Source organism: Portunus trituberculatus, unplaced genomic scaffold (assembly GCF_017591435.1).
Source record: "Portunus trituberculatus isolate SZX2019 unplaced genomic scaffold, ASM1759143v1 PGA_scaffold_491__1_contigs__length_23224, whole genome shotgun sequence".
Lineage (NCBI taxonomy): Eukaryota > Metazoa > Arthropoda > Malacostraca > Decapoda > Portunidae > Portunus > Portunus trituberculatus.
This window is the reverse complement of record NW_025541659.1, coordinates 1-23,224: the sequence shown is the minus strand read 5'-3', so window position 1 is coordinate 23,224 and position 23,224 is coordinate 1. Positions and strand designations below refer to the sequence as shown.

At 46.0% G+C, this 23,224-nt stretch overlaps 7 protein-coding genes, 2 non-coding genes and 2 pseudogenes across 9 annotated transcripts; 7 read left to right on the top strand and 4 right to left on the bottom strand.

The window, feature by feature from the left end:
- Positions 1–1,939: 1,939 nt before the first annotated feature.
- On the top strand, positions 1,940–2,528 carry LOC123500817 (histone H3). The gene has a single exon (XM_045249419.1). It carries the CDS (start codon positions 2,062–2,064, stop codon positions 2,470–2,472), a length of 411 nt encoding a protein of 136 aa, XP_045105354.1. The 5' UTR covers positions 1,940–2,061; the 3' UTR covers positions 2,473–2,528.
- Positions 2,529–3,998: 1,470 nt separating this feature from the next.
- On the top strand, positions 3,999–4,670 carry LOC123500816 (histone H2A). Its single transcript, XM_045249418.1, has one exon. It carries the CDS (start codon positions 4,134–4,136, stop codon positions 4,503–4,505), a length of 372 nt encoding a protein of 123 aa, XP_045105353.1. The 5' UTR covers positions 3,999–4,133; the 3' UTR covers positions 4,506–4,670.
- Positions 4,671–6,163: 1,493 nt separating this feature from the next.
- Positions 6,164–6,544, bottom strand: LOC123500815 (annotated as a pseudogene).
- Positions 6,545–7,181: 637 nt separating this feature from the next.
- LOC123500819 lies at positions 7,182–7,300 on the top strand. Its single transcript, XR_006673468.1, has one exon. It is a non-coding gene; the product is annotated as a 5S ribosomal RNA (ribosomal RNA).
- Positions 7,301–10,293: 2,993 nt separating this feature from the next.
- Positions 10,294–19,160, top strand: LOC123500808. The gene is made up of 6 exons (XM_045249412.1): positions 10,294–10,821; positions 11,718–11,743; positions 11,860–11,924; positions 12,580–12,806; positions 14,545–14,676; positions 18,641–19,160. The coding sequence occupies exons 1-6, from the start codon at positions 10,419–10,421 to the stop codon at positions 19,102–19,104; spliced, it is 1,317 nt and encodes a 438-aa protein (XP_045105347.1). The 5' UTR covers positions 10,294–10,418; the 3' UTR covers positions 19,105–19,160.
- On the top strand, positions 12,364–13,029 carry LOC123500813 (histone H2A). The gene has a single exon (XM_045249417.1). The coding sequence runs from the start codon at positions 12,494–12,496 to the stop codon at positions 12,863–12,865; it is 372 nt and encodes a 123-aa protein (XP_045105352.1). The 5' UTR covers positions 12,364–12,493; the 3' UTR covers positions 12,866–13,029.
- On the bottom strand, positions 14,531–14,941 carry LOC123500810 (histone H4). Its single transcript, XM_045249414.1, has one exon. The coding sequence runs from the start codon at positions 14,889–14,891 to the stop codon at positions 14,580–14,582; it is 312 nt and encodes a 103-aa protein (XP_045105349.1). The 5' UTR covers positions 14,892–14,941; the 3' UTR covers positions 14,531–14,579.
- LOC123500818 lies at positions 15,561–15,679 on the top strand. Its single transcript, XR_006673467.1, has one exon. It is a non-coding gene; the product is annotated as a 5S ribosomal RNA (ribosomal RNA).
- A 905-nt stretch (positions 19,161–20,065) lies between the features above and the next one.
- LOC123500809 (histone H2B-like) lies at positions 20,066–20,548 on the bottom strand. Its single transcript, XM_045249413.1, has one exon. The coding sequence runs from the start codon at positions 20,531–20,533 to the stop codon at positions 20,093–20,095; it is 441 nt and encodes a 146-aa protein (XP_045105348.1). The 5' UTR covers positions 20,534–20,548; the 3' UTR covers positions 20,066–20,092.
- Positions 20,549–20,631: 83 nt separating this feature from the next.
- Positions 20,632–21,304, top strand: LOC123500811 (histone H2A). Its single transcript, XM_045249415.1, has one exon. The coding sequence runs from the start codon at positions 20,769–20,771 to the stop codon at positions 21,138–21,140; it is 372 nt and encodes a 123-aa protein (XP_045105350.1). The 5' UTR covers positions 20,632–20,768; the 3' UTR covers positions 21,141–21,304.
- Positions 21,305–22,780: 1,476 nt separating this feature from the next.
- Positions 22,781–23,139, bottom strand: LOC123500814 (annotated as a pseudogene).
- Positions 23,140–23,224: the final 85 nt, after the last annotated feature.

Here is a 23,224-nt window from a genome sequence, read left to right as displayed (position 1 = left end):
TTGTCTTGGCCATGTTGCAGTGGGTATTTGGTGAATGAAATGATCGATTGCTATCTTTACATCATCCATCCATCCTAATTTGACCTTAGAATCTAAAATGGTTGCTTTGCTGATGTCATTCAGGTATATTTGAGAAATCATATTCTTTGTATGTAAAATATAATGTTTTTTTTTTTTTGTGGATCGTAGTTGCTAAAGTGTGTCTGTGTATATATTAGGATTTTCATGCTATATGTTGGTGGCCCTTGCATTTGAAATAATTATATTGTGAAATTGTCAACTTTTTTTTTTTTTCGGTAGGGGCTAATGTATGCAATGTTTCTGCTAATTTATGGAAATTTTATGCAAATTAGCCAAATCAAATTGGGGGTCGATAATGGGGGAGGGGACGCGCGAAAATCACTCCATTTTCTAATTTTGCGATTTATGCACATATCCGGTAAAATCATGTAAACGGGAAAAAAAAAAAAAAAAAAAAAAAAAAAAAAAAAAATCGTCTAGAATTGTCGGTGGGATCCTTCTGTCCCTCTCTCTCTCTCTCTCTCTCTCTCTCTCTCTCTCTCTCTCTGTGTGTGTGTGTGTGTACACTGTAATTCACTGTTTGATCTGCTGCAGTCTCTGACGAGACAGCCAGACGTTACCCTACGGAACGAGCTCAGAACTCATTATTTCCGATCTTCGGATAGGTCTGAGACCAGGCACACACCACACACCGGGACAACAAGGTCACAACTCCTCGATTTACATCCCGTACCTACTCACTGCTAGGTGAACAGGGGCTACACGTGAAAGGAGACACACCCAAATATCTCCACCCGGCCGGGGAATCGAACCCCGGTCCTCTGGCTTGTGAAGCCAGCGCTCTAACCCCTGAGCTACCGGGCCGTGTGTGTGTTTCACTGTTTGATCTGCTGCAGTCTCTGACGAGACAGCCAGACGTTACCCTACGGAACGAGCTCAGAGCTCATTATTTCCGATCTTCGGATAGGCCTGAGACCAGGCACACACCACACACCGGGACAACAAGGTCACAACTCCTCGATTTACATCCCGTACCTACTCACTGCTAGGTGAACAGGGGCTACACGTGAAAGGAGACACACCCAAATATCTCCACCCGGCCAGTGTGTGTGTGTGTGTGTGTGTGTGTGTGTGTGTGTGTGTGTGTGTGTGTGTGTGTGTGTGTGTGAGAGAGAGAGAGAGAGAGAGAGAGAGAGAGAGAGAGAGAGAGAGAGAGAGAGAGAGAGAGAGAGAGAGAGAGAGAGAGAGAGAGAGAGAGTTTGTTGTAGCCAAGATGTCTCAGGGATTTCGCCGTGTCAGGTCACTCACCACTCCTTTTCCTAACTAAATGAATATTGAAAATAAAAAAACTTTTCGCGTAACAATTCTTCATAAACCACGTACTGTACATACATATATCTATGATAAATTTACATTATATCCTTTCCTTATATGAGAATGTAATCTCTCTCTCTCTCTCTCTCTCTCTCTCTCTCTCTCTCTCTCTCTCTCTCTCTCTCTCTCTCTCTCTCTCTCTCTCTCTCTCTCTCTCTCTCTCTCTCTCTCTCTCTCTGTCTGTGTGTGTGTGTGTGTGTGTGTGTGTGTGTGTGTGTGTGTGTGTGTGTGTGTGTGTGTGTGTGTGTGTGTGTGTGTGTGTGTGTGTGTGTGTGTGTGTGTGTGTGTGTGTGTGTGTGTGTGTGTGTGTGTGTGTGTGTGTGTGTGTGTGTGTGTGTGTGTGTGTGTGTGTGTGTGTGTGTGTGTGTGTGTGTGTGTGTGTGTGTTTTTTAAATTTTTATTTTATTTTTTTTTGTGTGTTTTTTTCTCTCTTTCCTTCCTCTTTTCTCTCCCTCTCGCCTGCCTCAATTTCTTTGAGTTACCCATGACATGTTGTTATGGTTAGGAGGGGGGGAGTTTTCTGTGGTTGTCGAACACTCTTACGTCATTCCCGTCCAATCGTAAGGCAAGGTTGGGCCCCGGCAAACCGTATTTAAAGAAGTGCCAGCCTAAGCGCTCAACTCGCCCAACTGTTCGTTCCGAGCGGCAGTAACTTACTTACTCACCATGGCACGTACTAAGCAAACGGCCCGCAAGTCCACCGGTGGCAAGGCGCCCCGCAAGCAGCTTGCCACGAAGGCAGCTCGCAAATCTGCTCCTGCCACTGGAGGTGTCAAGAAGCCCCACCGTTACAGGCCAGGAACCGTGGCCCTCCGTGAGATCCGCCGTTATCAGAAGAGCACCGAACTGCTTATCAGGAAGCTGCCTTTCCAGCGCTTGGTGCGTGAAATTGCCCAGGATTTCAAGACTGACCTCCGCTTCCAGTCCTCCGCTGTCATGGCCCTCCAGGAAGCTTCCGAGGCTTATCTCGTGGGTCTCTTTGAAGACACTAACCTGTGCGCCATCCACGCCAAGCGTGTCACTATCATGCCCAAGGACATCCAGCTGGCTCGTCGAATCCGTGGCGAGCGTGCCTAATAAGTGTGTCATCCAAGGCAAGCAAGCAACAACAAACAATATCTAGGCCCTCTTCAGGGCCAAAGGTGCTTTATCTAAAGAGAATAATATTACATAGACCATGAATGGGTTGGCTTTGATCCGTATGGTCGAGCGATTTCCTGATTAGAAGACTTTTTTTTTTTTTCTCTCTCTCTCTCTCTCTCTCTCTCTCTCTCTCTCTCTCTCTCTCTCTCTCTCTCTCTCTCTCTCTCTCTCTCTCTCTCTCTCTCTCTCTCTCTCTCTCTCTCTCTCTCTCTCTCTCTCTCTTTTTTTTTTTTTTTTTTTTTCTTCAACCTTCCTCTCTGTGTCTAGGATCCGATATTCCATGTGCATGTTTCTGATCAGTAGTATGTCGGTGGCCGATGGAGAATGACTGCTTTCCCCTCCAGTCTGATTTGTAGATATATTGATTGATTGATTCACTGCAATTCAGTCAAGAAAAGAAAGAAAGAAATAAAAAAAAAAAAAAAAAAAAAAGGAGCGAAGATTCATGTTACAAGCTATAATAAATGTGTGCTTCCTGAGCTTTGTGTGATGAAAAACGTTATGTTACTGAAATAGGAGGCATCATCATTAATCAAGAAGAAGAAGAAGAGCATGAATGCACCCACCCTCCAAAGCCTGCCTGCCGTGATTAGTATCGTACGTACGCTTAATCATCACCATCATCATACTACTACTACTACGGGTGCTGCTGTTGTGCAGTGGATGATGGATCTCTTTGCTCTGACCCGGTTGCGAGCCTCATTAATGACGAGCCAGCCATCTAGCTCATCCATATCCATCCATCCATCCGGCTCTGGTGCACCAGCGGCGACCACCATCCACACTTGTCTATATTGTGTCTCCTTTTTTTTTGGATTCAGGTGTGGCTCCTATGGAGCCGGGTAGGGTTTGAATACTGTCTGAGACAGCAGTTGCTCTTTTTTCTTCTTTCCCCCCTTCTAGCTGACTGACAGTCAGTTTACTTGGAGGAGGTGTACTTGGTGACAGCCTTGGTGCCCTCAGAGACGGCGTGCTTTGCCAGTTCGCCGGGCAGAAGGAGACGGACGGCAGTCTGGATCTCCCGGCTGGTGATGGTGGAGCGCTTGTTGTAGTGTGCCAGGCGGGATGCCTCGGCAGCGATGCGCTCGAAAATGTCGTTCACGAAAGAGTTCATGATTGACATAGCCTTGGAGGACACGCCAGTGTCGGGGTGGACCTGCTTGAGCACCTTGTAGATGTAGATGGAGTAGCTTTCCTTCCTCCTCCGCTTCTTCTTCTTGTCCCCTTTGGCTATGGCCTTCTGAGCCTTGCCAGCCTTCTTGGCAGCCTTTCCTGATGCTTTGGGAGGCATGGTAGTAACGGCGTCGTTCAACTTGCGAAGAGTTGTGTGTTGTGTTGCACCCGACTTGAAGAGTGCCATTTATGTAAGCAATCCTGCTCAGGATCGCGAGTCGCCGCGAGAGCCAGCCTCCCGGTTGGGCGTTACGTGTTACGCGCTGATCCGATCTTCCTTTTATATAGAGGAAACGAGCCCGCCGAAGAACAGATAACGCACAACACACCGACTCGCTCCCGCAGCTGACGGAGTGTTACTTGCTAATAATACTACCACTACTACTTGTTAATCCCACCTACTACTACCACCACTACTCGCCATGTCCGGACGCGGCAAAGGAGGAAAGGTGAAGGGAAAGTCAAAGTCCCGTTCCAGCCGTGCTGGACTCCAGTTCCCGGTCGGCAGGATTCATCGCCTCCTGAGGAAGGGCAACTACGCCGAGCGAGTGGGGGCTGGCGCCCCCGTGTACCTTGCAGCGGTCATGGAGTACCTGGCCGCCGAAGTCCTCGAGCTTGCCGGCAACGCCGCCCGCGACAACAAGAAGACTCGCATCATCCCGCGTCACCTGCAGCTGGCCATCCGGAACGACGAGGAACTTAACAAGCTCCTCTCCGGGGTCACCATTGCACAGGGTGGCGTGCTGCCAAACATTCAGGCTGTGCTCCTTCCCAAGAAGACCGAGAAGAAGTAAATCCCTCTCCTCCTCAATATCATCACCAACAAGTATATACATCCGGCTCCTCTTCGGAGCCACACATTGACACATCTAGAGAATTGAATAGACTATAGTGTTAACCATGATATTAATAATAATGATGGTATATATTTTTTTGATAATGAATGATAGAAATGCTAATGGTAGAATTTTTTTTTCTCTTTATTTTTTTTTGTTCCGGCCTGCAGCGCTGCAAAAAAAAAAAAAAAAAAAAAAAAAAAAAACGCCTTGCGCTGAGCAAATTATGGGATTAGGGCCCGTGTGTCAATGAGGACCTTGCTTCCCGCACACGCCCCTCTCTCTGTCTTGCTCTCTTGCTTCCCTCCTGGCTGGTAGGTAGCTAGCGGGACAGGGATCAATTAACGCGGTCGGTCACTTTGACCTGTGATCTCACTCGGCAGTCATCCAAGAGATGCGGATTAAACGTTGTCAAGTATTGCTGTGTTTGCAAAAACAAACAAACAATGCGAAATATGTTCAAAGATAAACAAGAAGCTTACTCCAACTTGCCTTTTCTTTTTCTTTTTTTTTCTTTTCTTTTTCTTTTAGAGCATCACAATGTATATAATACAACACCGTTCAATTACCAAGTATTAAGTACCTACCTGACTTAAGGTGCGTATTGGTGCGTGCAAGTGTCCCCCCTCTCTTGCTTCCCTCCTGGCTGGTAGGTGGTAGGTAGGGACAGGGAGGGAGTGAGTGAGTGACCCATGGATTAACGCTTTCACTTTGACCTGTGATCTCACTCGGCGGTCATCCCCGAGAGGGGAGGGCGCGCGGATCAAACGATGTCAAGTATTGCTGTGTTTGTTTGCAAAAACAATGCAAAATATATTTAAAGATAAACAGAAACTCTCCAACTTTTTTTTTTTTTTTTTTTTCTTTAAGGTGTGCGTATTGGAGTGTGACAGCGCTGCAGGCCGGAAAATTCCCGGCAGGAACAAAAAAAAAAAAAAAAAACCTAAAAGATCTCCATACAAGTAAGCGGTCAGACCATAGTGGATAAGGTGGTGGACGTGGGATCGGGCAGACAGACAGACGTTCACGCGTCGGCTCGAAAGAATCACACCACACACCGTTTTGAAGGTATGTCAGTCGGCGAGGGGGATTTAATGAAAGGTACCTACCTACCTACATGTCACCGCGGTACCCAGGTTCTATCTAGGTGGCTACACCAAAGATGATGATGATGATGATGATGATGATGATGCGCTTCGGTGTTGATATGGACCCTCCCTCCTTGTATGGGTACCACTATAAAGAAATAAAATTGCCTGCGCCACTAATGGGCGGAAGCTTAACAAACAAACAAACAAACAGCACCTGTAGCAGCGGTTGGTGTCTGACCTCACATCACTTAGTTGATAATCCTTTCTCTTTCATTTGATTTACCTTTGAGTGATAAAACAGAGAGGAAAACAAATAGAAAGAAAGGAAAAGAAAGAAAAGGAAAAAAAAAAAAAAAAAAAAAAAAAAAAAAAACACACACACAAATTGTAATAATGACGTAAAGAGTAGGGACAACACTTTTACTTGGAACAACCATAGTCCTAGTAGTGTTAGTCTATAACTTTTTCCTTCTCTTCATTTGTGTGGACCTATAAAAGGTCCGGGATATGTTGACTCTTTTCTTATGGTGCTTTTGCAGTTGCTGTTGTTGACACCAAATTCCAGACACCAGATTTAACCGCCAAATCCGTAGAGGGTACGTCCCTGACGCTTGAGGGCGTAGACGACGTCCATGGCAGTGACGGTCTTGCGCTTGGCGTGCTCGGTGTAGGTGACGGCATCCCTGATGACGTTCTCGAGGAACACCTTTAGCACCCCACGAGTCTCCTCGTAGATGAGACCGGAGATGCGCTTGACGCCGCCTCGGCGAGCCAACCGACGGATAGCGGGCTTGGTGATGCCCTGGATGTTGTCACGCAAAACCTTACGGTGACGCTTGGCTCCTCCCTTTCCAAGTCCCTTGCCTCCTTGCCGCGGCCAGTCATGGTGACAGATGATGAGGCGCTGCTGCGAGTAGTAGTAGTAGTAGTGATACGATGTCTCGCTCACGAGTGTGACTCGCATTTTTGCCTCGCGGTAATATATATATGGAGCAGGTGCCTTCCCGGTTGTAGTAGGGTAACAATATTTCCTGTTTTTCCCACTTGATCCAACATCGCTGGGTCATACGAACACGGTCTCCGTCTCGTCGTTGACCCTCGGACCACGCATCCGAGACGTACAACCGAGAGGCAAGCAAGAAAACGGCGTAAAACCAAATAATATCGAGTCGGAGGAGGTGCCAGATTTTCCAGCCAGCGGCATGCATGCAGCGAGCAACAAGCCAACCAGCCAGCCAGCCACAGAGGAGGCAGACTGAGTCTGTGTCAGAATAATAATAATAATAATAATAATAATAATAATAAGAAGAAGAAGAAGAAGAAGAAGAAGAAGAAGAAGAAGAAGAAGAAGAATGAGAGAGACAGACAGACAGACAGACAGACAGACAGACAGACAGACAGACAGACAGAGAGAGAGATTAATCCAATAGGGAAACGATATTAAACCAAGAAACACCTAGAAAGGACTTGATTCACAGGGTATACGGAGTATAGTAGGGCAAGCCAGGAAGAATTTAAAGGGGCCTAAAATCTCACATCGAGTGCCAACGACCACACCACGTTGAACACACCGCTTCTCGTCCGATCAGCGAAGTTAAGCAACGTTGGGTCCGGTTAGTACTTGGATGGGTGACCGCCTGGGAACACCAGATGTTGTTGGCATTCCATTATTTTTCATTTATCTATTTATTTATTTATTTTTTATTATTATTATTATTATTATAATAATAATAATAATAATAATAATAATAATAATAATAATAATAAAGAATAAGAAGAAGAAGAAGAAGAAGAAGAAGAAGAAGGTTTGATTTGTCTATTCTTATATTGTTTTACCTGCTTATTTTATTCTTTGTTAATTCATCCATTTATTCTTGTACTACCTCGTGCCTGGATTACCAGACAAAACTGTGTATTCTAAACACACATGAATAGGAGAGGACTCGAACTGACATTTTTTTTTTTCTCTCCTATAGAGAAATTGCATCGAACCGCTAGCCTAGCTTGGTGCCGGGGGAAGGGGATAAGAATGACCACCTGCACGGACGTGTGCTGTGCTCTGTCGAGCTTGGATATTAACCATTGAAGTCTGAAGAAGAAGGAAAAAAAAAAAAAAAAAAACCTAGAAAGTCACTGCAGCGGCTGTGGGAGGAGGAAAGACGCAAGCCGTCAGACTAACCGTGACACACGACACGCTAATAAATACGCACACTATAGTCTGACCATTTTTATGAAGATCACTTAGGCGTTGGCGTTTTTGGGGATTTTCCTGCCTGCGGCGCTGTCACACGTGTACCAATACGCGCCCCAAGTCAGGTACTTAATACTTTTTAACTGAATGGTGTTGTAGTACATATACATTGTGATGCTCTAAAGAGGCAAGTTAGAGGAATTTGTGTTTATTTTTAAATAAATTTTGCATTGGTTTTGCAAACGCAACAACAATGCTTGACAACGTTTCCTCCGAGCGTTGTCACATCCTTCTGGGTGACCGAGTGAGGTCACAGGTCAAAGTGACCGTGTTAATCCATGGTGTGTGGGGAGCAAGGTTATCATTGACACATAGGCTCTAATCCCTTAATTTGCCCAGCAACGCCGCAGGCCGGGAAATTCCCAAAAATGGCAACGTCTAAGTGATCTTCACACTATAATAATCTGATTAACAATTTGTCTTGGCCATGTTGCAGTGGGTATTTGGTGAATGAAATGATCGATTGCTATCTTTACATCATCCATCCATCCTAATTTGACCTTAGAATCTAAAATGGTTGCTTTGCTGATGTCATTCAGGTATATTTGAGAAATCATATTCTTTGTATGTAAAATATAATGTTTTTTTTTTTTTTGTGGATCGTAGTTGCTAAAGTGTGTCTGTGTATATATTAGGATTTTCATGCTATATGTTGGTGGCCCTTGCATTTGAAATAATTATATTGTGAAATTGTCAACTTTTTTTTTTTTTCGGTAGGGGCTAATGTATGCAATGTTTCTGCTAATTTATGGAAATTTTATGCAAATTAGCCAAATCAAATTGGGGGTCGATAATGGGGGGGGGGGACGCGCGAAAATCACTCCATTTTCTAATTTTGCGATTTATGCACATATCCGGTAAAATCATGTAAACGGGAAAAAAAAAAAAAAAAAAAAAAAAAAAAAAAAAATCGTCTAGAATTGTCGGTGGGATCCTTCTGTCCCTCTCTCTCTCTCTCTCTCTCTCTCTCTCTCTCTCTCTCTCTGTGTGTGTGTGTGTGTGTGTAATTCACTGTTTGATCTGCTGCAGTCTCTGACGAGACAGCCAGACGTTACCCTACGGAACGAGCTCAGAACTCATTATTTCCGATCTTCGGATAGGTCTGAGACCAGGCACACACCACACACCGGGACAACAAGGTCACAACTCCTCGATTTACATCCCGTACCTACTCACTGCTAGGTGAACAGGGGCTACACGTGAAAGGAGACACACCCAAATATCTCCACCCGGCCGGGGAATCGAACCCCGGTCCTCTGGCTTGTGAAGCCAGCGCTCTAACCCCTGAGCTACCGGGCCGTGTGTGTGTTTCACTGTTTGATCTGCTGCAGTCTCTGACGAGACAGCCAGACGTTACCCTACGGAACGAGCTCAGAGCTCATTATTTCCGATCTTCGGATAGGCCTGAGACCAGGCACACACCACACACCGGGACAACAAGGTCACAACTCCTCGATTTACATCCCGTACCTACTCACTGCTAGGTGAACAGGGGCTACACGTGAAAGGAGACACACCCAAATATCTCCACCCGGCCAGTGTGTGTGTGTGTGTGTGTGTGTGTGTGTGTGTGTGTGTGTGTGTGTGTGTGTGTGTGTGTGAGAGAGAGAGAGAGAGAGAGAGAGAGAGAGAGAGAGAGAGAGAGAGAGAGAGAGAGAGAGAGAGAGAGAGAGAGAGAGAGAGAGAGAGAGAGAGAGAGAGAGAGAGAGAGAGAGAGAGAGAGAGAGAGAGAGAGAGCATTGTTGTAGCCAAGATGTCTCAGGGATTTCGCCGTGTCAGGTCACTCACCACTCCTTTTCCTAACTAAATGAATATTGAAAATAAAAAAACTTTTCGCGTAACAATTCTTCATAAACCACGTACTGTACATACATATATCTATGATAAATTTACATTATATCCTTTCCTTATATGAGAATGTAATCTCTCTCTCTCTCTCTCTCTCTCTCTCTCTCTCTCTCTCTCTCTCTCTCTCTCTCTCTCTCTCTCTCTCTCTCTCTCTCTCTCTCTCTCTCTCTCTCTCTCTCTCTCTCTGTGTGTGTGTGTGTGTGTGTGTGTGTGTGTGTGTGTGTGTGTGTGTGTGTGTGTGTGTGTGTGTGTGTGTGTGTGTGTGTGTGTGTGTGTGTGTGTGTGTGTGTGTGTGTGTGTGTGTTTGTGTGTTTGTGTGTGTTGTGTGTGTGTGTGTGTGTGTGTGTGTGTGTGTGTGTGTGTGTGTGTGTGTGTGTGTGTGTGTGTGTGTGTGTGTGTGAAAATTTTTATTTTATTTTATTTTTTTTTTGTGTTTTCTTTCTCTCTTTCCTTCCTCTTTTCTCTCCCTCTCGCCTGCCTCAATTTCTTTGAGTTACCCATGACATGTTGTTATGGTTAGGAGGGGGGGAGTTTTCTGTGGTTGTCGAACACTCTTACGTCATTCCCGTCCAATCGTAAGGCAAGGTTGGGCCCCGGCAAACCGTATTTAAAGAAGTGCCAGCCTAAGCGCTCAACTCGCCCAACTGTTCGTTCCGAGCGGCAGTAACTTACTTACTCACCATGGCACGTACTAAGCAAACGGCCCGCAAGTCCACCGGTGGCAAGGCGCCCCGCAAGCAGCTTGCCACGAAGGCAGCTCGCAAATCTGCTCCTGCCACTGGAGGTGTCAAGAAGCCCCACCGTTACAGGCCAGGAACCGTGGCCCTCCGTGAGATCCGCCGTTATCAGAAGAGCACCGAACTGCTTATCAGGAAGCTGCCTTTCCAGCGCTTGGTGCGTGAAATTGCCCAGGATTTCAAGACTGACCTCCGCTTCCAGTCCTCCGCTGTCATGGCCCTCCAGGAAGCTTCCGAGGCTTATCTCGTGGGTCTCTTTGAAGACACTAACCTGTGCGCCATCCACGCCAAGCGTGTCACTATCATGCCCAAGGACATCCAGCTGGCTCGTCGAATCCGTGGCGAGCGTGCCTAATAAGTGTGTCATCCAAGGCAAGCAAGCAACAACAAACAATATCTAGGCCCTCTTCAGGGCCAAAGGTGCTTTATCTAAAGAGAATAATATTACATAGACCATGAATGGGTTGGCTTTGATCCGTATGGTCGAGCGATTTCCTGATTAGAAGACTTTTTTTTTTTTTCTCTCTCTCTCTCTCTCTCTCTCTCTCTCTCTCTCTCTCTCTCTCTCTCTCTCTCTCTCTCTCTCTCTCTCTCTCTCTCTCTCTCTCTCTCTCTCTCTCTCTCTCTCTCTCTTTTTTTTTTTTTTTTTTTTCTTTTTCTTCAACCTTCCTCTCTGTGTCTAGGATCCGATATTCCATGTGCATGTTTCTGATCAGTAGTATGTCGGTGGCCGATGGAGAATGACTGCTTTCCCCTCCAGTCTGATTTGTAGATATATTGATTGATTGATTCACTGCAATTCAGTCAAGAAAAGAAAGAAAGAAATAAAAAAAAAAAAAAAAAAAAAAAAAAAAGGAGCGAAGATTCATGTTACAAGCTATAATAAATGTGTGCTTCCTGAGCTTTGTGTGATGAAAAACGTTATGTTACTGAAATAGGAGGCATCATCATTAATCAAGAAGAAGAAGAAGAGCATGAATGCACCCACCCTCCAAAGCCTGCCTGCCGTGATTAGTATCGTACGTACGCTTAATCATCACCATCATCATACTACTACTACTACGGGTGCTGCTGTTGTGCAGTGGATGATGGATCTCTTTGCTCTGACCCGGTTGCGAGCCTCATTAATGACGAGCCAGCCATCTAGCTCATCCATATCCATCCATCCATCCGGCTCTGGTGCACCAGCGGCGACCACCATCCACACTTGTCTATATTGTGTCTCCTTTTTTTTTGGATTCAGGTGTGGCTCCTATGGAGCCGGGTAGGGTTTGAATACTGTCTGAGACAGCAGTTGCTCTTTTTTCTTCTTTCCCCCCTTCTAGCTGACTGACAGTCAGTTTACTTGGAGGAGGTGTACTTGGTGACAGCCTTGGTGCCCTCAGAGACGGCGTGCTTTGCCAGTTCGCCGGGCAGAAGGAGACGGACGGCAGTCTGGATCTCCCGGCTGGTGATGGTGGAGCGCTTGTTGTAGTGTGCCAGGCGGGATGCCTCGGCAGCGATGCGCTCGAAAATGTCGTTCACGAAAGAGTTCATGATTGACATAGCCTTGGAGGACACGCCAGTGTCGGGGTGGACCTGCTTGAGCACCTTGTAGATGTAGATGGAGTAGCTTTCCTTCCTCCTCCGCTTCTTCTTCTTGTCCCCTTTGGCTATGGCCTTCTGAGCCTTGCCAGCCTTCTTGGCAGCCTTTCCTGATGCTTTGGGAGGCATGGTAGTAACGGCGTCGTTCAACTTGCGAAGAGTTGTGTGTTGTGTTGCACCCGACTTGAAGAGTGCCATTTATGTAAGCAATCCTGCTCGGAGGATCGCGAGTCGCCGCGAGAGCCAGCCTCCCGGTTGGGCGTTACGTGTTACGCGCTGATCCGATCTTCCTTTTATATAGAGGAAACGAGCCCGCCGAAGAACAGATAACGCACAACACACCGACTCGCTCCCGCAGCTGACGGAGTGTTACTTGCTAATAATACTACCACTACTACTTGTTAATCCCACCTACTACTACCACCACTACTCGCCATGTCCGGACGCGGCAAAGGAGGAAAGGTGAAGGGAAAGTCAAAGTCCCGTTCCAGCCGTGCTGGACTCCAGTTCCCGGTCGGCAGGATTCATCGCCTCCTGAGGAAGGGCAACTACGCCGAGCGAGTGGGGGCTGGCGCCCCCGTGTACCTTGCAGCGGTCATGGAGTACCTGGCCGCCGAAGTCCTCGAGCTTGCCGGCAACGCCGCCCGCGACAACAAGAAGACTCGCATCATCCCGCGTCACCTGCAGCTGGCCATCCGGAACGACGAGGAACTTAACAAGCTCCTCTCCGGGGTCACCATTGCACAAGGTGGCGTGCTGCCAAACATTCAGGCTGTGCTCCTTCCCAAGAAGACCGAGAAGAAGTAAATCCCTCTCCTCCTCAATATCATCACCAACAAGTATATACATCCGGCTCCTCTTCGGAGCCACACATTGACACATCTAGAGAATTGAATAGACTATAGTGTTAACCATGATATTAATAATAATGATGGTATATATTTTTTTGATAATGAATGATAGAAATGCTATTGGTAGAATTTTTTTTTCTCTTTATTTTTTTTTTTGTTCCGGCCTGCAGCGCTGCAAAAAAAATAAAAAAGAAAAAAAAAAAACGCCTTGCGCTGAGCAAATTATGGGATTAGGGCCCGTGTGTCAATGAGGACCTTGCTTCCCGCACACGCCCCTCTCTCTGTCTTGCTCTCTTGCTTCCCTCCTAGCTGGTAGGTAGCTAGCGGGACAGGGATCAATTAACGCGGTCGGTCACTTTGACCTGTGATCTCACTCGGCAGTCATCCAAGAGATGCGGATTAAACGTTGTCAAGTATTGCTGTGTTTGCAAAAACAAACAAACAAACAATGCGAAATATGTTCAAAGATAAACAAGAAGCTTACTCCAACTTGCCTTTTCTTTTTCTTTTTTTTCTTTTCTTTTTCTTTTAGAGCATCACAATGTATATAATACAACACCTGTTCAATTACCAAGTATTAAGTACCTACCTGACTTAAGGTGCGTATTGGTGCGTGCAAGTGTCCCCCCTCTCTTGCTTCCCTCCTGGCTGGTAGGTGGTAGGTAGGGACAGGGAGGGAGGGAGTGAGTGAGTGACCCATGGATTAACGCTTTCACTTTGACCTGTGATCTCACTCGGCGGTCATCCCCGAGAGGGGAGGGCGCGCGGATCAAACGATGTCAAGTATTGCTGTGTTTGTTTGCAAAAACAATGCAAAATATATTTAAAGATAAACAGAAACTCTCCAACTTTTTTTTTTTTTTTTTTTCTTTAAGGTGTGCGTATTGGAGTGTGACAGCGCTGCAGGCCGGAAAATTCCCGGCAGGAACAAAAAAAAAAAAAAAAAAACCTAAAAGATCTCCATACAAGTAAGCGGTCAGACCATAGTGGATAAGGTGGTGGACGTGGGATCGGGCAGACAGACAGACGTTCACGCGTCGGCTCGAAAGAATCACACCACACACCGTTTTGAAGGTATGTCAGTCGGCGAGGGGGATTTAATGAAAGGTACCTACCTACCTACATGTCACCGCGGTACCCAGGTTCTATCTAGGTGGCTACACCAAAGATGATGATGATGATGATGATGATGATGATGCGCTTCGGTGTTGATATGGACCCTCCCTCCTTGTATGGGTACCACTATAAAGAAATAAAATTGCCTGCGCCACTAATGGGCGGAAGCTTAACAAACAAACAAACAAACAGCACCTGTAGCAGCGGTTGGTGTCTGACCTCACATCACTTAGTTGATAATCCTTTCTCTTTCATTTGATTTACCTTTGGCGAGTGATAAAACAGAGAGGAAAACAAATAGAAAGAAAGGAAAAGAAAAAAGAAAGAAAAGGAAAAAAAAAAAAAAAAAAAAAACACACACACAAATTGTAATAATGACGTAAAGAGTAGGGACAACACTTTTACTTGGAACAACCATAGTCCTAGTAGTGTTAGTCTATAACTTTTCCTTCTCTTCATTTGTGTGGACCTATAAAAGGTCCGGGATATGTTGACTCTTTTCTTATGGTGCTTTTGCAGTTGCTGTTGTTGACACCAAATTCCAGACACCAGATTTAACCGCCAAATCCGTAGAGGGTACGTCCCTGACGCTTGAGGGCGTAGACGACGTCCATGGCAGTGACGGTCTTGCGCTTGGCGTGCTCGGTGTAGGTGACGGCATCCCTGATGACGTTCTCGAGGAACACCTTTAGCACCCCACGAGTCTCCTCGTAGATGAGACCGGAGATGCGCTTGACGCCGCCTCGGCGAGCCAACCGACGGATAGCGGGCTTGGTGATGCCCTGGATGTTGTCACGCAAAACCTTACGGTGACGCTTGGCTCCTCCCTTTCCAAGTCCCTTGCCTCCCTTGCCGCGGCCAGTCATGGTGACAGATGATGAGGCGCTGCTGCGAGTAGTAGTAGTAGTAGTACGATACGATGTCTCGCTCACGAGTGTGACTCGCATTTTTGCCTCGCGGTAATATATATATGGAGCAGGTGCCTTCCCGGTTGTAGTAGGGTAACAATATTTCCTGTTTTTCCCACTTGATCCAACATCGCTGGGTCATACGAACACGGTCTCCGTCTCGTCGTTGACCCTCGGACCACGCATCCGAGACGTACAACCGAGAGGCAAGCAAGAAAACGGCGTAAAACCAAATAATATCGAGTCGGAGGAGGTGCCAGATTTTCCAGCCAGCGGCATGCATGCAGCGAGCAACAAGCCAACCAGCCAGCCAGCCACAGAGGAGGCAGACTGAGTCTGTGTCAGAATAATAATAATAATAATAATAATAATAATAATAATAATAATAAGAAGAAGAAGAAGAAGAAGAAGAAGAAGAAGAAGAAGAAGAATGAGACAGACAGACAGACAGACAGACAGACAGACAGACAGACAGACAGACAGACAGACTGACTGACAGAGATTAATCCAATAGGGAAACGATATTAAACCAAGAAACACCTAGAAAGGACTTGATTCACAGGGTATACGGAGTATAGTAGGGCAAGCCAGGAAGAATTTAAAGGGGCCTAAAATCTCACATCGAGTGCCAACGACCACACCACGTTGAACACACCGCTTCTCGTCCGATCAGCGAAGTTAAGCAACGTTGGGTCCGGTTAGTACTTGGATGGGTGACCGCCTGGGAACACCAGATGTTGTTGGCATTCCATTATTTTTCATTTATCTATTTATTTATTTATTTTTATTATTATTATTATTATTATTATAATAATAATAATAATAATAATAATAATAATAATAATAATAATAATAAGAAGAAGAAGAAGAAGAAGAAGAAGAAGAAGAAGGTTTGATTTGTCTATTCTTATATTGTTTTACCTGCTTATTTTATTCTTTGTTAATTCATCCATTTATTCTTGTACTACCTCGTGCCTGGATTACCAGACAAAACTGTGTATTCTAAACACACATGAATAGGAGAGGACTCGAACTGACATTTTTTTTCTCTCCTATAGAGAAATTGCATCGAACCGCTAGCCTAGCTTGGTGCCGGGGGAAGGGGATAAGAATGACCACCTGCACGGACGTGTGCTGTGCTCTGTCGAGCTTGGATATTAACCATTGAAGTCTGAAGAAGAAGGAAAAAAAAAAAAAAAAAAAAACCTAGAAAGTCACTGCAGCGGCTGTGGGAGGAGGAAAGACGCAAGCCGTCAGACTAACCGTGACACACGACACGCTAATAAATACGCACACTATAGTCTGACCATTTTTATGAAGATCACTTAGGCGTTGGCGTTTTTCCTGCCTGCGGCGCTGTCACACGTGTACCAATACGCGCCCCAAGGCAGGTACTTAATACTTTTTAACTGAATGGTGTTGTAGTACATATACATTGTGATGCTCTAAAGAGGCAAGTTAGAGGAATTTGTGTTTATTTTAAATAAATTTTGCATTGGTTTTGCAAACGCAACAACAATGCTTGACAACGTTTCCTCCGAGCGTTGTCACATCCTTCTGGGTGACCGAGTGAGGTCACAGGTCAAAGTGACCGTGTTAATCCATGGTGTGTGGGGAGCAAGGTTATCATTGACACATAGGCTCTAATCCCTTAATTTGCCCAGCAACGCCGCAGGCCGGGAAATTCCCAAAAATGGCAACGTCTAAGTGATCTTCACACTATAATAATCTGATTAACAATTTGTCTTGGCCATGTTGCAGTGGGTATTTGGTGAATGAAATGATCGATTGCTATCTTTACATCATCCATCCATCCTAATTTGACCTTAGAATCTAAAATGGTTGCTTTGCTGATGTCATTCAGGTATATTTGAGAAATCATATTCTTTGTATGTAAAATATAATGTTTTTTTTTTTTTTGTGGATCGTAGTTGCTAAAGTGTGTCTGTGTATATATTAGGATTTTCATGCTATATGTTGGTGGCCCTTGCATTTGAAATAATTATATTGTGAAATTGTCAACTTTTTTTTTTTTTCGGTAGGGGCTAATGTATGCAATGTTTCTGCTAATTTATGGAAATTTTATGCAAATTAGCCAAATCAAATTGGGGGTCGATAATGGGGGGGGGGACGCGCGAAAATCACTCCATTTTCTAATTTTGCGATTTATGCACATATCCGGTAAAATCATGTAAACGGGAAAAAAAAAAAAAAAAAAAAAAAAAAAAAAAAAAAAAAAAAAAAAAAAAAAAATCGTCTAGAATTGTCGGTGGGATCCTTCTGTCCCTCTCTCTCTCTCTCTCTCTCTCTCTCTCTCTCTCTCTCTCTGTGTGTGTGTTACACTGTAATTCACTGTTTGATCTGCTGCAGTCTCTGACGAGACAGCCAGACGTTACCCTACGGAACGAGCTCAGAACTCATTATTTCCGATCTTCGGATAGGTCTGAGACCAGGCACACACCACACACCGGGACAACAAGGTCACAACTCCTCGATTTACATCCCGTACCTACTCACTGCTAGGTGAACAGGGGCTACACGTGAAAGGAGACACACCCAAATATCTCCACCCGGCCGGGGAATCGAACCCCGGTCCTCTGGCTTGTGAAGCCAGCGCTCTAACCCCTGAGCTACCGGGCCGTGTGTGTGTTTCACTGTTTGATCTGCTGCAGTCTCTGACGAGACAGCCAGACGTTACCCTACGGAACGAGCTCAGAGCTCATTATTTCCGATCTTCGGATAGGCCTGAGACCAGGCACACACCACACACCGGGACAACAAGGTCACAACTCCTCGATTTACATCCCGTACCTACTCACTGCTAGGTGAACAGGGGCTACACGTGAAAGGAGACACACCCAAATATCTCCACCCGGCCAGTGTGTGTGTGTGTGTGTGTGTGTGTGTGTGTGTGTGTGTGTGTGTGTGTGTGTGTGTGTGTGTGTGTGAGAGAGAGAGAGAGAGAGAGAGAGAGAGAGAGAGAGAGAGAGAGAGAGAGAGAGAGAGAGAGAGAGAGAGAGAGAGAGAGAGAGAGAGAGAGAGAGAGAGAGAGAGAGAGAGAGCATTGTTGTAGCCAAGATGTCTCAGGGATTTCGCCGTGTCAGGTCACTCACCACTCCTTTTCCTAACTAAATGAATATTGAAAATAAAAAAACTTTTCGCGTAACAATTCTTCATAAACCACGTACTGTACATACATATATCTATGATAAATTTACATTATATCCTTTCCTTATATGAGAATGTAATCTCTCTCTCTCTCTCTCTCTCTCTCTCTCTCTCTCTCTCTCTCTCTCTCTCTCTCTCTCTCTCTCTCTCTCGTGTGTGTGTGTGTGTGTGTGTGTGTGTGTGTGTGTGTGTGTGTGTGTGTGTGTGTGTGTGTGTGTGTGTGTGTGTGTGTGTGTGTGTGTGTGTGTGTGTGTGTGTGCGTGTGTGTGTGTGTGCGTGTGTGTGTGTGTGTGCGTGCGTTTTTTAAAATTTTTTTTATTTTATTTTATTTTTTTGTTGTGTTTTTCTTTCTCTTTCCTTCCTCTTTTCTCTCCCTCTCGCCTGCCTCAATTTCTTTGAGTTACCCATGACATGTTGTTATGGTTAGGAGGGGGGGTGGGAGTTTTCTGTGGTTGTCGAACACTCTTACGTCATTCCCGTCCAATCGTAAGGCAAGGTTGGGCCCCGGCAAACCGTATTTAAAGAAGTGCCAGCCTAAGCGCTCAACTCGCCCAACTGTTCGTTCCGAGCGGCAGTAACTTACTTACTCACCATGGCACGTACTAAGCAAACGGCCCGCAAGTCCACCGGTGGCAAGGCGCCCCGCAAGCAGCTTGCCACGAAGGCAGCTCGCAAATCTGCTCCTGCCACTGGAGGTGTCAAGAAGCCCCACCGTTACAGGCCAGGAACCGTGGCCCTCCGTGAGATCCGCCGTTATCAGAAGAGCACCGAACTGCTTATCAGGAAGCTGCCTTTCCAGCGCTTGGTGCGTGAAATTGCCCAGGATTTCAAGACTGACCTCCGCTTCCAGTCCTCCGCTGTCATGGCCCTCCAGGAAGCTTCCGAGGCTTATCTCGTGGGTCTCTTTGAAGACACTAACCTGTGCGCCATCCACGCCAAGCGTGTCACTATCATGCCCAAGGACATCCAGCTGGCTCGTCGAATCCGTGGCGAGCGTGCCTAATAAGTGTGTCATCCAAGGCAAGCAAGCAACAACAAACAATATCTAGGCCCTCTTCAGGGCCAAAGGTGCTTTATCTAAAGAGAATAATATTACATAGACCATGAATGGGTTGGCTTTGATCCGTATGGTCGAGCGATTTCCTGATTAGAAGACTTTTTTTTTTTTTCTCTCTCTCTCTCTCTCTCTCTCTCTCTCTCTCTCTCTCTCTCTCTCTCTCTCTCTCTCTCTCTCTCTCTCTCTCTCTCTCTCTCTCTCTCTCTCTCTCTCTCTCTCTCTCTCTTTTTTTTTTTTTTTTTTTTTTTTTTTTTTTTTTCAACCTTCCTCTCTGTGTCTAGGATCCGATATTCCATGTGCATGTTTCTGATCAGTAGTATGTCGGTGGCCGATGGAGAATGACTGCTTTCCCCTCCAGTCTGATTTGTAGATATATTGATTGATTGATTCACTGCAATTCAGTCAAGAAAAGAAAGAAATAAATAAAAAAAAAAAAAAAAAAAAAAAGGAGCGAAGATTCATGTTACAAGCTATAATAAATGTGTGCTTCCTGAGCTTTGTGTGATGAAAAACGTTATGTTACTGAAATAGGAGGCATCATCATTAATCAAGAAGAAGAAGAAGAGCATGAATGCACCCACCCTCCAAAGCCTGCCTGCCGTGATTAGTATCGTACGTACGCTTAATCATCACCATCATCATACTACTACTACTACGGGTGCTGCTGTTGTGCAGTGGATGATGGATCTCTTTGCTCTGACCCGGTTGCGAGCCTCATTAATGACGAGCCAGCCATCTAGCTCATCCATATCCATCCATCCATCCGGCTCTGGTGCACCAGCGGCGACCACCATCCACACTTGTCTATATTGTGTCTCCTTTTTTTTTGGATTCAGGTGTGGCTCCTATGGAGCCGGGTAGGGTTTGAATACTGTCTGAGACAGCAGTTGCTCTTTTTTCTTCTTTCCCCCCTTCTAGCTGACTGACAGTCAGTTTACTTGGAGGAGGTGTACTTGGTGACAGCCTTGGTGCCCTCAGAGACGGCGTGCTTTGCCAGTTCGCCGGGCAGAAGGAGACGGACGGCAGTCTGGATCTCCCGGCTGGTGATGGTGGAGCGCTTGTTGTAGTGTGCCAGGCGGGATGCCTCGGCAGCGATGCGCTCGAAAATGTCGTTCACGAAAGAGTTCATGATTGACATAGCCTTGGAGGACACGCCAGTGTCGGGGTGGACCTGCTTGAGCACCTTGTAGATGTAGATGGAGTAGCTTTCCTTCCTCCTCCGCTTCTTCTTCTTGTCCCCTTTGGCTATGGCCTTCTGAGCCTTGCCAGCCTTCTTGGCAGCCTTTCCTGATGCTTTGGGAGGCATGGTAGTAACGGCGTCGTTCAACTTGCGAAGAGTTGTGTGTTGTGTTGCACCCGACTTGAAGAGTGCCATTTATGTAAGCAATCCTGCTCAGGATCGCGAGTCGCCGCGAGAGCCAGCCTCCCGGTTGGGCGTTACGTGTTACGCGCTGATCCGATCTTCCTTTTATATAGAGGAAACGAGCCCGCCGAAGAACAGATAACGCACAACACACCGACTCGCTCCCGCAGCTGACGGAGTGTTACTTGCTAATAATACTACCACTACTACTTGTTAATCCCACCTACTACTACCACCACTACTCGCCATGTCCGGACGCGGCAAAGGAGGAAAGGTGAAGGGAAAGTCAAAGTCCCGTTCCAGCCGTGCTGGACTCCAGTTCCCGGTCGGCAGGATTCATCGCCTCCTGAGGAAGGGCAACTACGCCGAGCGAGTGGGGGCTGGCGCCCCCGTGTACCTTGCAGCGGTCATGGAGTACCTGGCCGCCGAAGTCCTCGAGCTTGCCGGCAACGCCGCCCGCGACAACAAGAAGACTCGCATCATCCCGCGTCACCTGCAGCTGGCCATCCGGAACGACGAGGAACTTAACAAGCTCCTCTCCGGGGTCACCATTGCACAGGGTGGCGTGCTGCCAAACATTCAGGCTGTGCTCCTTCCCAAGAAGACCGAGAAGAAGTAAATCCTCTCCTCCTCAATATCATCACCAACAAGTATATACATCCGGCTCCTCTTCGGAGCCACACATTGACACATCTAGAGAATTGAATAGACTATAGTGTTAACCATGATATTAATAATAATGATGGTATATATTTTTTTGATAATGAATGATAGAAATGCTAATGGTAGAATTTTTTTCTCTTTATTTTTTTGTTCCGGCCTGCAGCGCTGCAAAAAAAAAAAAAAAAAAAAAAAAACGCCTTGCGCTGAGCAAATTATGGGATTAGGGCCCGTGTGTCAATGAGGACCTTGCTTCCCGCACACGCCCCTCTCTGTCTTGCTCTCTTGCTTCCCTCCTGGCTGGTAGGTAGCTAGCGGGACAGGGATCAATTAACGCGGTCGGTCACTTTGACCTGTGATCTCACTCGGCAGTCATCCAAGAGATGCGGATTAAACGTTGTCAAGTATTGCTGTGTTTGCAAAAACAAAAACAAACAATGCGAAATATGTTCAAAGATAAACAAGAAGCTTACTCCAACTTGCCTTTTCTTTTTCTTTTTTTTTTTTTCTTTTTCTTTTAGAGCATCACAATGTATATAATACAACACCGTTCAATTACCAAGTATTAAGTACCTACCTGACTTAAGGTGCGTATTGGTGCGTGCAAGTGTCCCCTCTCTTGCTTCCCTCCTGGCTGGTAGGTGGTAGGTAGGGACAGGGAGGGAGTGAGTGAGTGACCCATGGATTAACGCTTTCACTTTGACCTGTGATCTCACTCGGCGGTCATCCCCGAGAGGGGAGGGCGCGCGGATCAAACGATGTCAAGTATTGCTGTGTTTGTTTGCAAAAACAATGCAAAATATATTTAAAGATAAACAGAAACTCTCCAACTTTTTTTTTTTTTTTTTTTTCTTTAAGGTGTGCGTATTGGAGTGTGACAGCGCTGCAGGCCGGAAAATTCCCGGCAGGAACAAAAAAAAAAAAAAAAAACCTAAAAGATCTCCATACAAGTAAGCGGTCAGACCATAGTGGATAAGGTGGTGGACGTGGGATCGGGCAGACAGACAGACGTTCACGCGTCGGCTCGAAAGAATCACACCACACACCGTTTTGAAGGTATGTCAGTCGGCGAGGGGGATTTAATGAAAGGTACCTACCTACCTACATGTCACCGCGGTACCCAGGTTCTATCTAGGTGGCTACACCAAAGATGATGATGATGATGATGATGATGATGATGCTTCGGTGTTGATATGGACCCTCCCTCCTTGTATGGGTACCACTATAAAGAAATAAAATTGCCTGCGCCACTAATGGGCGGAAGCTTAACAAACAAACAAACAAACAGCACCTGTAGCAGCGGTTGGTGTCTGACCTCACATCACTTAGTTGATAATCCTTTCTCTTTCATTTGATTTACCTTTGAGTGATAAAACAGAGAGGAAAACAAATAGAAAGAAAGGAAAAGAAAAAAGAAAGAAAAGGAAAAAAAAAAAAAAAAAAAAAAACACACACACAAATTGTAATAATGACGTAAAGAGTAGGGACAACACTTTTACTTGGAACAACCATAGTCCTAGTAGTGTTAGTCTATAACTTTTCCTTCTCTTCATTTGTGTGGACCTATAAAAGGTCCGGGATATGTTGACTCTTTTCTTATGGTGCTTTTGCAGTTGCTGTTGTTGACACCAAATTCCAGACACCAGATTTAACCGCCAAATCCGTAGAGGGTACGTCCCTGACGCTTGAGGGCGTAGACGACGTCCATGGCAGTGACGGTCTTGCGCTTGGCGTGCTCGGTGTAGGTGACGGCATCCCTGATGACGTTCTCGAGGAACACCTTTAGCACCCACGAGTCTCCTCGTAGATGAGACCGGAGATGCGCTTGACGCCGCCTCGGCGAGCCAACCGACGGATAGCGGGCTTGGTGATGCCCTGGATGTTGTCACGCAAAACCTTACGGTGACGCTTGGCTCCTCCCTTTCCAAGTCCCTTGCCTCCTTGCCGCGGCCAGTCATGGTGACAGATGATGAGGCGCTGCTGCGAGTAGTAGTAGTAGTAGTGTGATACGATGTCTCGCTCACGAGTGTGACTCGCATTTTG

Coding starts and splice junctions, on each gene's coding strand:
- LOC123500817 (XM_045249419.1), top strand. CDS start 2,062: ATGGCACGTACTAAGCAAACGGCCCGCAAGTCCACCGGTGGCAAGGCG.
- LOC123500816 (XM_045249418.1), top strand. CDS start 4,134: ATGTCCGGACGCGGCAAAGGAGGAAAGGTGAAGGGAAAGTCAAAGTCC.
- LOC123500808 (XM_045249412.1), top strand. CDS start 10,419: ATGGCACGTACTAAGCAAACGGCCCGCAAGTCCACCGGTGGCAAGGCG. Junction 10,822..11,717: donor TCGTCGAATCCGTGGCGAGC/GTGCCTAATAAG, acceptor TTTTGGATTCAG/GTGTGGCTCCTATGGAGCCG. Junction 11,744..11,859: donor CTCCTATGGAGCCGGGTAGG/GTTTGAATACTG, acceptor TGGTGCCCTCAG/AGACGGCGTGCTTTGCCAGT.
- LOC123500813 (XM_045249417.1), top strand. CDS start 12,494: ATGTCCGGACGCGGCAAAGGAGGAAAGGTGAAGGGAAAGTCAAAGTCC.
- LOC123500810 (XM_045249414.1), bottom strand. CDS start 14,891: ATGACTGGCCGCGGCAAGGGAGGCAAGGGACTTGGAAAGGGAGGAGCC.
- LOC123500809 (XM_045249413.1), bottom strand. CDS start 20,533: ATGGCACTCTTCAAGTCGGGTGCAACACAACACACAACTCTTCGCAAG.
- LOC123500811 (XM_045249415.1), top strand. CDS start 20,769: ATGTCCGGACGCGGCAAAGGAGGAAAGGTGAAGGGAAAGTCAAAGTCC.